This window comes from Drosophila novamexicana, unplaced genomic scaffold (assembly GCF_003285875.2).
Source record: "Drosophila novamexicana strain 15010-1031.04,08,12 unplaced genomic scaffold, DnovRS2.1 tig00004555-arrow-pilon, whole genome shotgun sequence".
Classification (NCBI taxonomy): domain Eukaryota; kingdom Metazoa; phylum Arthropoda; class Insecta; order Diptera; family Drosophilidae; genus Drosophila; species Drosophila novamexicana.
In genome coordinates this window covers 1,624,743-1,639,282 of record NW_020825052.1, presented here as the reverse complement: position 1 = coordinate 1,639,282, position 14,540 = coordinate 1,624,743, and the positions used below count along the sequence as shown (strand labels likewise).

General features: G+C 41.2%; 2 protein-coding genes across 2 annotated transcripts in view; both read right to left on the bottom strand.

The window, feature by feature from the left end:
• Positions 1–14,540, bottom strand: part of LOC115770312 — a 137,010-nt gene that overhangs the window by 1,506 nt on the left and 120,964 nt on the right. The gene's annotated exons all lie outside the window — the stretch shown is intronic.
• LOC115770311 lies at positions 288–3,655 on the bottom strand. Its single transcript, XM_030715545.1, has 3 exons — positions 3,545–3,655; positions 373–696; positions 288–314 (listed from the first exon to the last, which is right to left on the bottom strand). The coding sequence occupies exons 1-3, from the start codon at positions 3,653–3,655 to the stop codon at positions 288–290; spliced, it is 462 nt and encodes a 153-aa protein (XP_030571405.1).

Below are 14,540 nucleotides of genomic sequence, written 5' to 3'. Positions count from 1 at the left end.
ACGTTATGGGGTGGCGGATGAACTCTTCTATGCGTTACACATTTTATTACAAAATTATAATACTCTCTAGGTTGAGAGAGGGTATAAAAAATACACTTTAAAACAAATTGCAATACTCCTGTATAGAGACAGGAATAAAGAGCGTATAATTGATCAGAGTCCTTTTAATTTACAACAGCCGCCTCAATGAAGACATCGCCAATAGTCTGATCAAATTTCAATATTTTTAATCGCACGTGGTATGTCAAGGCGGGCATTGCGACAGGAATTTTGTCCAGTGTAATTGTTTAGTTGCGTATCTCAAAGAGTTTGTTCTAAAAGCCAAGTAATTTGATTTGTTATTTTTTGTAATAAGAACATTACACTACTTACGGCCTGAACCGGGCAGTTTTTGGGCAAATTGCCCAGTTTCTGCAGCCTGGTGAATATCTTGCCATAAAAGTTGTTTTTAAACGCGGACCTCAAGTACTGACAGCCATCGAGTTTGATATGAGCTACGCTCATTTTGGTGTTATCCCTTTTCAGAATATCAAAGTCCACCAGGACACTAAACTGTTTGACTGCCTCGTTGAGCTTGAAGCGCACGCTCATGGAAGGATCGTTGCGTTTTCTATTGAAAATGCAGCTGAACTCGTTCGTAATGGCAGGCACAAGGGCCACGCAGCTGAAGTTCTTGAGCGCCACAGTAAAAGGACGCTTTGTGAGTATAGTGAAAGTAAAAATGGAGAATGTTTAACTTAATCGGGAAATAAGTTAATTGCCTACCTAAGCCTGACCAAGTGCCAGTAGAGTCAGCATTAAGAGCTGCCACAGGCAAGCGCGGTTATTCATTATTTTTTAAAAAAAGAAGTCAGCTTGAAAGCGATTGTCAATGCTTTTTATACAAAAAAATAATCTAGATGACTTGCATAATAAACAAATATGTTGGAGCTTAATGAACTTTTAATGTGTGCATTAAAATAGTATACTAGATATATATTGGGTTAATTTATTGCACGTTTCAAATTGTGTCACAATTAGTTGTATTTGTATTTCTAACAGAAATCAATTACGTTGAGTTATATGCAATAATAAATATATTTCACCGATCAAGCTCGAATCTGGAAACCCACAAATCGAAACTTAAGCTAAACGGAGCTCCAATTTGTATATGTCTACTTTGCCTACTTTTAGGCAGCTTGTGTTTAGCAATTCGAAAGAATTGTTTTATTGTTTTTTGATTCTAACTTGTAATCAAGTTCTTAACATATATTGTAGACTTCTGTAGATCACAACATTTATGAATATAATGCAGTATGACTCGATTTTCGGGCAAACAGACAAAACTTGTGGCAGTCAAGTGGGGTCAGTTATTCAAAAGATCAAAGATTTGGCGCTTAAGTGTTTTTTGGAGTGGCACGCCGTGTTGTAGAATTGAAACAGAGTTTCGTTTATTGAGTTGTTATACTTTGGATTTTGTTGCTGTGCTTGGAGTGCGTTACAAATGATGTTGCGCACCTTTGTGGAGCAGACAAAAGCAATTAGACGCCGTCTTTTGACAAGCTGAATGAAATAGTTGCTGCTCGAGATCGAGTTGAAGGATTGAGGATTGAGGAATGCCAAGAAGCAGACGTTTATCGACTGGCCATAGCTCGGGCAGCTCGGGCAGCTCGATGTCGATGTCGATGTCTAACTGCCAATGAGTCGTCAAGAGTGCGGGGAGGGGCTACTGTGGCAAGCGCCGCACAATGTAGAAACTCGAGTGGAGATGGCAGTACAAAAAAGGTGTTAAAAAATTCTATCTTTTTATGCTCTCAATATGATTTGATGGACATTTACGATATGAGGCAAAAATGTTTTTATGCCAGTTGGCTTTGTTTTGTTTTTCTTTCTTTATTTGATTTTATATTATTTTACTCTTTCCCTGTGCCCGCCCCACGCCTATTGTTTCGGTTGTTTGACAAGCGATGCGTACAAATCAAAGCAGGCAACAAAACTGCTGGACCCGGCGCTGCTCGGCCGACTCTGGACTCGGTATCGCCACGAATCTCTTGAAGCTCGGCTTGTTTGATTAATAGCCGCACAATTGATATGTTAAGTGGTAAATTACGCCATTGGCACGCAAATGTGTCGCCCCGATAGACTCGACAAACGGCCAAATTGCTGTTCGTTTAAGGCGCCGCTAAGGTGCCAGCCTACCGGGCCGATCTCGATCTTATCTGGCAACCAAAAGGCGGAGCTACGTGTGCACAAAGTGATTTAATTTTGAATGGAGAAAGTTAAACAGCCGCTGCCACAATTATTCAATTACCCAAAGATCTAGTGGGCAGACTCAAATAACTCTATTTCATTTAGCTTCGATTTCGAATGGAAAACTCCACATGCCATCGAGTGGGGCTGAGCTGATGCCTAAATTAATAGCCATTAGTCCAATTTTAACACGCTTTTGGGCAGCAGCAGCAGCAGCAGCAACAACAATAACCGTCTATTTGGAACTTTATGGTCTCATTTATATAATTTAATAAAACTCAGAAAGGCAAAAAAAATACATTAAAGAAGTGAAAAAATGCACAGAAAACCATTTGAACCTTTTTGCATATTCCAAATACAATAGAGAATGTCATTAAAATTTTGCCACGCCGTAAAAGAAATCGATTAAAACACGAAAAATGGGAAAAAAAAGAACACACACAATCGTTGAAGTGTTATAAAAATCATTTAAATGTCGCAATCGCCATAGAGTTTTATGGCCTAGTCTCGTATGGCTGGGAGACTCGGGTCTACCCAGGCTCAGCCAACGCCGAATGCTCAACTAAAATGATTTAATTTCGAAACGTGTCGTGCACATTTTATGATCAATTTCTATATAAATATATATACGCTATATATACGTTTGTATATGGGTTGCCCATTATTGTCACTGTATATTTCTAATCGATTTATTTATATATTTTAAGACACGATATGGAAGGCGCTTGCTCTCAGCTTTTAGCTTAAAATATTCTCGATTTACTTAAAAATCTTATTTATTTTGATTAAATGAACTTTAGAATAGAAAAGCACAAAGCAGTTGCCCTAATGTTATGCAAACATGATTTATATGTTGAATAAGAAAATAAATTGGCAAAAACCAAACAAAAAATCACATATTACATAAACTCAAAGAAGTTCTCCAGCTTTGTCTATTAATGCGTTTTTTACAACTTTATCTTTGTAGAAGATCAAGAGAGTTGCCCTTATTTCGAATTTATTTAATGAAATTCTCAGCAGAACCCATAAATAAAGTAAGGCAAATTCTCTAAGCAACTTGTTGAAGTGTCATAAATAAAGCGAGAGCCAGCCATTGGGCCCTGGGCCAAAGCACCAGAGCAAAAGCTGCATAAAGCGCTTCAAGTGGTTGTCATTTAATAAACTACACACATCTGCAGCTGTGCATGTGTGTGTGTGCTGTGTGTTGTTGTGTGTCTTGTGTGTGCCTGCCGATTGCTGTTATATGATTTCATATATCATCAACATACGCTGGAGACGACCAACTCAGAGGAAGCTCTCGGCTCTCGCTGCTCACCCAACATAGGGCTGCCAGGCCGTTGTCTGTCTGACTCTTATCCCAATGCGCCCCGCCCCTGCCCCTTGGCACACCCTGGCCGACCAACTGCTTTCCCCCCTGGCTAGCCATTGAACAACTTGTTGAGCATTGCGCAGGCGTGCGGCATTTAGTTCAGGCTGTCCGCGTGCGCCTCTTGTTGTATTTTTTGATAACATTTTATTGTCCGCTTTATAAATTATTGGCGTTTGCCTCGTTCCCAGTTGCCAGTTGCCGGTTACCCAGAGGGGGGGGGCACGGCGGGTCTGGACTGGGTTTGGACTGGACCAAAAAGTATCCTTTTACGTGCACATTTTTTGGTATGCAGCGTGTGTCCAAATTTGTGCAGCGCAAATAAATACTAAAGTATATACTTAGACCCCCGTTCAGTTCAGTTCAGTTCAGTTCCGTTGGATTCGGTTCGGTTCGGGTTCTTGACGGCTCCGCACGGTTCTGTGTTGTTGGGCTGTGCGCGTGTTTTGGCCTTTTAGGGCTTGTCGCCCAACATAAAATTGAGTGTTGTTCTCGTTATTGTTGTTGTTGTTGCTGTTGGTAGTGTGAAAGTTGCTTTAAATATCGAGTAGCTGGTAGCTGAAAGAGTTGGCGGCTGCGAGGAGCTGCCAACAAATCAAACCATTTATGTCCGATCCTCGATCACAGCTCAAAAGACGCACATTCATCATCGTCAAGTGGCAGCAACAATTCAGCCCCGCACTCAGCCCCGCAAATGCAGTGCTCAAGTGCTCCCTGCACCTGTCTACCGAACTTCGGAGCTGTCCTTCAATTATATAGCACACCCGCTGTGCTCTACTGGAGCTGGGCTGAGCTGAGCACTGCTGAATTCTAACTGGAGCCCAGCTCATACACTGCTAGAACTTTACTTCTCGAGAGATAGACAGAGAGAGAGAGAGAGAGAGAGAGAGTGAGAAAGAGAGAGTGAGCAGGGCAGCGCTTAAATGTGGATTCTGTCTGGTATTTCAATTATGTCTTTAAACTCGGTATCTTATACGAGACTCACGGCGCATGATCAATCGAAATGATATAATTATATCCCAGAGCCGCTGGGCTCTGTGTAAATTGATATCAACAAATTACGCGAAAAAATTTCGAAAATATTAACGAATGTGAATGATATAATGATGAGATGACGATTGTGGAAGACACTGAGCAAAAATAATAATAATAATAATAACAGGGATATAAGAAATAACCATTATAGAAAATAAAAAAAATGTATAAATTTGTTAAAAAGTTGTCTTAAATGTTACAATTGGTGAATATTAAAAATGCTGAAATATGAAATTAATTATTAACAAAAAAAAACTTTTACTGGACTCCCAATTCCCTTCACTTTATCGAAACTTAATCGAATTTACAACAGACTCAGATCCAAATTTGTCCTAGTTTAATGTGAATTCTTAATGTTAACTAAAACATTATTAACTGTCTCGTTAATGTTTTTGTATATTTAAGTTGTATTCTTAATATTTAATAAAAAATTATTTACTCTTTCCTTATAGCTTGTTAGATAAGAATTCTTGCAGTGTATTGGCTCCCCTAATTATGCCCAATTTAAAAAGGGTTAATTAAGGCACAAAACGCAGCACACGAAATGTCCCCATCCGGGGCGTTATTAATATGCGACATTTCTGATATCTTTTTGCCCCAAAGGCATGAGACATGGCAGACGGGCAGACGGACAGACATAAAGGTACTAAGTCTGAGAGTCCTTCTGTGCGATCAATGCTACAAAATATATACAATAATTACATACAGCATTTGTCATAACACCAGATATGGACACAATGCTTGTTGCTGTTGGCCTGGCTGTTGGTTTGGGCGCGAATGGCCAACAGATCGGCTCCGGGCCAGGCCCAAACTATGCGACAAATGTACGCAAAAAATTGTAAATATCATCATCGACAACGTCGCATCAGCATCAGCAGAAGATCTTATGAGGGGGGCGGGGGGAGTGAGCGAGTGCTTGGTTAGGATGCCTACGAGCTAAAATGATGGGCATTTTATAAATAAAACAAAATCATAAATGATGCGCCTGCCAGAGGCAAGGACAGCCCTCAGATCTGACGGTTCCAAGTCACAGTTCGTTGGGCTTGGCGGGAGATTCGGGTGCTATAATAATTACAGCTGGAACGTTGGGGCCTTGGGGCAATGGGTAGACATTTCGCGCCGGAATTCGGAGCATTGTGTCATATTTAATACAGAAATTTTAATTAAACATAATTTGTAAGGACTGCACGTTTTTGCCAAACCAGAGCCCTTCACCTGCCCCGCTCAATAAGCCAGTCGGAGGAGCATGTCTGCGAGTATTCCCCAGTTGTTTTCCTCTGATTGCTCGTTGGCGATAGCTTTGGCTTATGCTTGAATAGAGTAATTTATAGCACTTTATGGCCAAGGCCCACATTGAATGACAGCAACCTGTGTCTAGCATTCTCAAAGAATGCCTTTGATCATATCGCAGGTCCATCGATTGAGCGATAACAACTGCAACCTGACATGCAAGTCCCATGAACCAGACAAATGGGGAACTAATATCCTAGACTATCTAACTATTTCTGTAGAAGTCTCGGTTGTGCGAAGCAAAAGAGCAGATTGATAATTTAAAAGCTGGCAGGCAAATCCCTTTTAAGTGAATACTTAAAGTGTATTCGATTGCCAACATAGTTTTTTTTTATATAATATTTATAATCAAAGCCAGTAGGGCTTACTTGAATTCATGAGAATCACATAGAAAGGCAATATTTAAAAATACGTTTTTTTTTATAATTTACAGCATAGAAGAAAGTACACCTGGTCTGCGCTAGCTATACGAATCATACAAAAATACAAAAATAAGTTTTTATCTTTAAGCTTACAGCATTACCTTTCCACTCAAACTTTTCCAACTACATTGACCCGCCATTTGCAGAGCAGCCAAACATTCGAGGACAAGCAAAAGACCTTCCTTAATAAAAATAGGCAGCGGTTTAAACCATAAGGAAGCGGGTGCCAACGAGCAACTGCTGGTTAAAGCTACCTAATAGAGCTACACTAGACGGGTGGGGTCCAGCCCGTAAGCTGAATGCGTGTGATTTTTTCAAATGATTTGAACTAGTTCACAATGTTGACCCTTCGCTTGAGCCGCTTGCTGCATGGAACTGGCCAGTTAGAGGCCAGTCGCAGGCCACTTCTTGTCTGGCTGCCTACCAAATTGAACTCGGTTTGGTTGGCTCATCGCCGGGGGCCGCATTACATTTGCAAGACAACAATGGGCATTTGGCATTGGCAACTGCAGCGGCGTTGGGCGTTTTTATTTTTACAGATATTGTTTACTATTTTCCAAAGCCTAGGCCAGTTCCAGCTACAGCGTCAGCCTCAGCTCCAGCTCCAGCTACATCTCTAGCTGCAGCTTGAGGTCCAGCTCGTTTCAGATTGTGCTCGGCTGTGCCCTCTCATTGTTGTGCGGCTGCTCCAATCATCATTTTTGTAGATATTCGCTTGGTGATATATTTTGGGTGAGCGCTTCCGGCAAATCGGCGCTGCTGCGGTGCAGTGAAAGGTCAACTTGCGGCCAGGAGAAGCTGAAGCAAACTTCTGCCTGTTGCTGCTGCTGCCAGGGAGCTTGAGATTCGTGTGGCAGCCAAATAAACAAATCAAAGTGAGCAAATGTTTTGTCTCTGCCCCCGTCTCACTCTTTCTCAATCGCTCTCTCTCCCCCTGTCTCTATCTCTGTTGCATTGTGTTTGCGGTATGTGCTCAATTTTCTATAACATATTTGATCGGCGCGATCTTTGCGATCGCCTGACTTTCCATTTTCCACTTTTACAGCTTCGTGTGTGTGAGAAAAACTTATCGAATCGTTGCTATCAACGCCGCAAACGAACCCAACCAAAGGGAAGCAACAGCCTCAAATTAAGCTCAGGTGACCAAAGGCCAACGAGCTGACAAACCTTGGAATTTTTACCGCACGATCGCAGTGCAAAATGGTCACGGATTAGAGCATTGCAGAAGTGCCATATGACAGCAGCTCACAGATAAACGGCTTTGACATGCCGTTTCCAGATCTTAATTTGCTGATCTACAGTCCACACTGAAGCGAATTATATTTCCCAAAAACAAACTGTCCGCCAAAGGTTTAAGGTTGAGCGATCAAAACAGGACTTTGGACTGGGACATCCGAAGGATTTGTTAGTTGATCTTTGACTGAAAGACTGAAGCGGAATTTCCACAGCGAAGGGTCTTTAATAATTAGTCATCGATCTATAGATCCTCTAAAGGTAAGTTTAGGGTAATAGGTAGACCTGACTAATTGAATGCTGGAAGCATATTAATGTCTGATCCATAGCAGGAGCTCCTACGCTAATGTAAGTATTAGGACCCAGTTAGTACACTTGGTGTCTAGGCTCTTAATAGTTGCTCTCCTTGAATGAGATGGTCAGCGATCTGCATCAAAGTCTCGCATGTCTACCAGTGCTTTCCCAAAACAAATCCCGTCCCAGACTCCCACACAGCCCCGAACACAACCACACACCCACATTGGCAACAGACATCAAACAATGATCACGAGTGATGCTGCATTGTGGTGCGGGTGCGGTTGCGATCGTTGCCCAGTTGCCAGTTGGTAGATCGATGCTGCCTGCCTATTGATGATAGTCAGCCTCGGCTTGGCTTTGAACGCCCTAAGGGCGTTGCGATTGAACTTGTTCCACATTTTGATTGTAATGCCGTTAGAGAGAGAGAGAGAGAGAGAGGGAGACGAACATTTTTTTGGCTGTATGGGAAAGCTGGGAGGGCAAGACAAATATGATTTTCAATTTGCTGTGATCGCTTTCACAAGATTTGCATTCCATTCCGGCTGACCATTAAACACTTGAGCAGCTTTAGTCAAAGTTCAATACGGGGTTCAACTGGATGAACTAACAGAGCTCTCTCAACCAACAGCGTTTTGATGGCCCATTAAATCGTCAAATGGAAACAGCCGCTGCGAGTACTCCAGTTGAAAACTGCAGCACCACAAATCAAAATATTTATGGCCCAAGCGAATAAGAGCCGAAGAGCTGAAGAGCTGGAAAGCCGAACACAACCGTAGAGGCTAATGAGTCTTGAGCGTCTCTACAGCCGGAGCTTAAGGTGCTCGATATACCACCCAAGTTGAAGACTTTGCCTGTCGGGATGCACCGCATAAATAGCCACAAAGTGTGTCGTAAATGTCGTCGCGATCATATAATCATTTCCCTGCTCAGAGATGCGAGAGAGAGAGACAGAGAGAGAGGGGCTAGAGAAAGATCATCCAGTTTATCAGACGCGGTACAAAATGCAAATTTTTAAGAGTATAAACATAGCTGTGGCTGCTAGAACAAGTGCAGGACCCGCAGGCTGAGCTGAAAGTCAACCATAACTGTGCATCCATTTAAGCCCATTCCGATTCCCATTTCCATTCCCATTCCCAATGCGATTGCCATTCCCATTCCCGGAGTCAACTGTTGTGTACACTTTGGAGTTTATGTGTTTGGCATTGCGAAATGCGTTCGCATGCACATTTGAATCAATCGTTCAGTTGGATTGAAATTGCGGATTCCGATTTTTATGATCCGTGGACCGGTTGGGGAGCGACCACCGAGATGAGAGATCAGCCAGCGCTCTGCTGTCGCTTTGAACTGAACTGATATCATTTGGTCTTGTGACATTTAGCATCGCTAATTCATGCCAAATCACCCCAGGATTATGTTCATAAGCACACATTACGATTACACGTTTATTATAATTTAGGAGTTTAAGGCAACGGCTCACGTCCAGGCAGTAGGGGTACCACCGTCCAGCCTGGGAAAGCGTGTGACAAACTCAAAGACAGTCACCGCGAGCGGCAATTTGCAGATCACTTAGTATATTTATAGATTAGCGACCTAAAAAGGAGCCAAGGGAAAGTTGAGCACACAAAGTGCTAGCTGGCCACTTGATGCTTCAGTGAATTAAGATAAGGTGCTAAAAAATGAGACTTGCATCCAGGCAGACTCTCAGTCAGCTTGAGTAATAGAGTGCATATTTGACAAGGGAAAGCTGTTGCTCGAGTGCTGACACCGCACAAAGGTGACAAGATATTAGAGCGAATCTTCGACGTGGGGGTGGAGGCGGAGAGGGAAAACATGGCACTTCAAGGAAGCGAAAGTGAAGTGAAAAACAGGTGGAAATTTTCATTAAGATATGAACATTTGCAACTTGATAAAGGTAGTAAATAGGAAAGTAAGAGAATAATCAAAGCTAAGGATGTGGAGGATTATATGGATCTAAGCAGAGTTTCTGCATAAATAATTGTGATGATAATGAGTATAGAGAATATCCTGTATTGGAGTTCAGATTTATTAGGCTAATATCCCTAAATGGACAAATCGAATAAACAAGAGTTTAAACCAGAACATTATAAAGAAATGAATAAAGAGTTTAGGTCTGATTTCAACTGATATGTGATGTTGCTAAATCATTTTGGCAGTCAGGTGAAAATCGAAATGGGCTTGCGTGTTAAACCAAGGGCTGATACCTGCGGATAGCATCAGTTGGGGGAGGTGTTTAAAGGTAAGTGCAAGTGGGTTCGTTTGAAGTTCGTTGCGCTTGTTTGTGACATGCGCGCGGTTCCACCAATCAAGACAAGAAACGATCATCACATGAAGCGTCCGACAAGCAATGGGGCCAGTTAAGACTCGTAGGGTCTTGGGCTTTGGTTGGTGCTGAAGTGCGCCTTTGTTGTTTGGCTTGGCTAGATAGTTGGCTAGTTGGTTGGTTGTCTTCGCACTAATTGAGCATTTAAATGCAAGGTAATTACTTTTCTAACACCTTCATCAGTGGGACGTCTGTCAACCGGCGGCCTTTGATGCCCACTGCAAATTAGCATATAAATTGTCCCGTGTGAACATTAAGTCAAATGACATGTGAGTTTGTCAAAGAGCCGCTGCGAATGCCGCCACCAAAAGCTGACGGAAGAGAGCACCAGGACATGAGATGGTGAAAATCAACTCTCCTACCCCTCGTCCCCCGCAAAAACCAACTGAAGCCCCCTCCGCCGAGGTGATCATTAGCATACCGAACGTGCAACTAATTGGAAATGGAACAGTACAGTAAAGTCATGAATGGCGCTGCAGTTAGAACAAAAGCGTTGGGCATGCTAATGCCCGACAGCTTCAAGAATACCGAATTTGTGTACCCCTAAATCCTAACAAGCGGCGCCAGCCAGACGTCTTTATGGCTTCAACTTGTGTTCGTTTAAGCGGCCCTGGGGCTGCATTCGAAATGCGTCCAAAGGGCAATCAATTAATAAAGCATTAAAACAGTTACACGCTCACCCCAAGTCGAAGTCCCCGACTAACCCCCTCCCTTCCATTTGTATCTGCAACAACAGTTGCTGCGGCTGCGGTGTGGGCGAGTTTTTTGACCCGAGCTGGGGGCAGGAAACGCAGCGCGTTCTGAATGCCAAGGCGTACCGTCAACGATCGTCAAGAGTTGATGGTTCGTCGTCGTCGTCGTCGTCTTCGTCGTCGATCGCTGGATCGTTGCACAAATGCGCTTTGCATAACTGAGTAATTTCGTGGCAACTGGCGTTATGCACTTGTTGCCACAGAACAGACCCGAATGGGGCATGCACTGGCCACCGATCTAAGATCGGTTGGGTGGGCGGCGGGCATGCATCCGGTCAGATTTAATAGCGCTGCACATACATTTATAACATATATATGTATATGTGTATATGCATGTTGGCAGGCACTGCAAATCAAAACTGGGCATAGAAGATCATAAAAATTGATAAGTGAATTCATATATTCATCATAATTTATAATCGATGCGTTGCACTCGGCGTGTGCATGTGTGTGTGGGCCACCTACACACGTTAATTGATATTTATTGTTTTGCAGCTGTTTTCACCTGTTTTAAGGAAATGCCAAAATATTTATTTGTATGATTGATTTTAACCCGGATATCAACGGCATGCCCATTTCGTGATAAATTATAAACAATTATTTAGCAAATTTATCGGCTATTATTTTACATACTTGGTATTATAAACGATCGATAGGCACTTATTTATATCGTAGACATATAATTCACAACAGTATCTAAGTCGTGATCTTTCATCCTATTTAAAGTTATTTATATAAAATGAGACTATTTACGATCATTGAGCGTAATTTATGAGTAGAGATGTCGCAGTCATCGCTATGACGACTAGACTTGATCTTCACGAGTTTCAGTTCTAAGGACTGCAAATATTATTATTGGCAATGCTCTGTTACGATCTGGCATACGATATTTGCATGTTCTCGCATAGAGCGCAAGATGTGTGTGTTTGTTCATTGAGGGACTTTCCAGGCGATCTGTTCATTGACTACGTTATTTCCCGTAAGCTTAACTTGCGTGTGGCTTAGATAGATTATCGAGCATTAGACGGGGATCAGCAGCTCATGTTTTGCCCAGACAGTGACGAGCACAACTTGTGCAACGTTTTTTTTTTTCGAAATTCCAAAGCCAGGATCTGATCAAACAAGTCCCAAAGATAGAGTCGCTTCGAGCGGATTTAATTGAGATCAGTGCTCGCAGTCAGGGAGCAGAAGAGAAAGTGTGTGAAAAACCGCGAGAGCATTTGGAAAATTTGCCATGCGACAGATCAGAAACCGCAGCAGCTTCGACTTCCGTTAGGGGGTTTTGCCCAGTCCAAAATGCAGTTAACTCTTGATAATCTTGAACATGTGGGTACTGATCGTACGTGGTGCGTATATTAACATATCGTTAGTTTCAACATGATCTGATCCGTGGGAAGTTTGCGATCTGCTCTTGGCGGTCTGGTTCTAAATCAGCGGAAACTCCAACTAGCATTCGGATTTACTTGAACAAGCAAAGGGCTAAAGGCCAAATTTATGCAAATTCCTTGAACGAAAACATATTTTCTGACAAACCAAATGTCATAATTGTATCGTAATTATTATTTATGCTGTCATGCCCGATTATAAATGTCTCCCAATCGATGTTTGCCAAAAGTATTACGTGCTGCGATCAACCCCAAGATTGAAATCAGCGCCATTGTAGGGTGTTATCTGCGATCAAATAATCATAATTTTCATTTGCATAATTTCATAATTCTAATACAATACCAACTGTATGACCGTACGATGGTTTAATGTTAAGATGCTACGTGCCTGGCGATAGAGAATGTTCTTTCAAACTACCCATAGATTTTCTATAGTGCACACTAATAAGCGAAAGCCATATATCAATACGAAGGCAAAGCCATGAAACCAGTTTATTCTATATAAACACTAAACGTAATGAACACATTACCCAACACAATTAAACATAAGACACTTATCAGCTGGAAACCGAACCAACAACATATCAAATTCTGATATTTTGAGAAATTGGCCAAACACGTTTCATTGACTTTTCTTCGATTTCGCCGATTGATTTTGCGAATTTCTGAACAAATTTTGGCACAAAAGTTTTGGCCATAATGATACAAACGATGAGCATTATAAAGTGTTAGATAGATTGAATAAGATAAAAGAATCGAAGAGGATAAATAAGTTCGGTATATATTGTGATATACAGATAACCTATAGATATCAAATCTAGTTCTGATAGTTTCTAATATTAATGATATGCACAAGTTTATAGTACCAGTTGGTTAATTTAATGGTTACGGGGCAGTAACACATTATTAAAGCACCTCTGGAAATATTTCAATATTCTCGACTTGATTAGTTCCAAGACGTTTGGCTGCCCTTACATAACTACAACAAATTCATAAACTATGGTAAGTATTAACGACTTCAGCTGTTTAAGTTAATAAAAACTTGAAAAGTCATTGCAATTAATGAATAAATTACCATTGTTCGGTTGGCTAACAAAAACTGGCCCGATGATACATGGGCTCAAGCGACGTATTACAGGCCAAATCAAAGCATTTCAGACATTTATTCATTAATGGCCAAGTTGAGGCTGCTGCCGCTGGCTAACAAATAATCAGTCACAATATGTTTTGTATAAAAATGAAATATTAAAAAATTGTCTATAAAGCGTCAGGCCTTATCTTTGTGGACCAAAATGGTATATCAGATAATTGTTAGCGCATCCCAAATGCAAATTATTCACACATAATAACAATAACAAAGATGACAAAACACAAGACAAACAAAACGCCAAACAGCAAACCAAAAATAAAACAAGAAATCGCAGATACTGTTTTCTTTTGCGATGCCGAAGTCGTAATACCCTAACATATATATAGTAATTTGGTATGGTTCACAATTTTGGCAGGTTATTAAAGGGGGAGAACAAACAAATGGAAATCGAATATAATTTTTAGGTACATAAAATATATATATAGAATATGGTATTTTATGACATATATATATATTATCTTAACTTGGAAATATTTTTAACTGCTACAAATGCTGTGAAAAATGTAGATAGTCTGTCGACTAGGGTATTGCCAAAGTAAAGTAACTAAGCAATCATCTAGCTAGCGAGCTGTTAAATCAAAAATATGCAAATTGTTTCGAGAGCCACACGAGCTCAACACGAGCTACAGCCACAGCTACACGAACAGAGACAGATACAGATACAGATACAGCTACAGATACAGATACAACTACAGCTGTAGTAGATACAGATACAAAGTGTCTGTTGATTGATATGTGCTGTTGTTATATGGCCATTTGGCCAAATGATGCAATCAAACTATGTAAATGCGAACGAGTTGACTTTTTGACTTTTGTATTGCTCGAAACGGGGCAGGTAACAAGCAATCCGGCCTCAACTTGAGGCCTAATGCTAACCAATAGTCGTATTTAGTAGCTGCCTGTCATTTCCGACTCGCAGTTTTGTTATTTTTGTACATTTTTTTATGGCCAATTAAAAAGTTGACTCTTTTTTAACCGTAAAGTCAAAAAGTCAACGCATTTTTTAACATGCACCGTTTTTTAGCACACATACATATGCA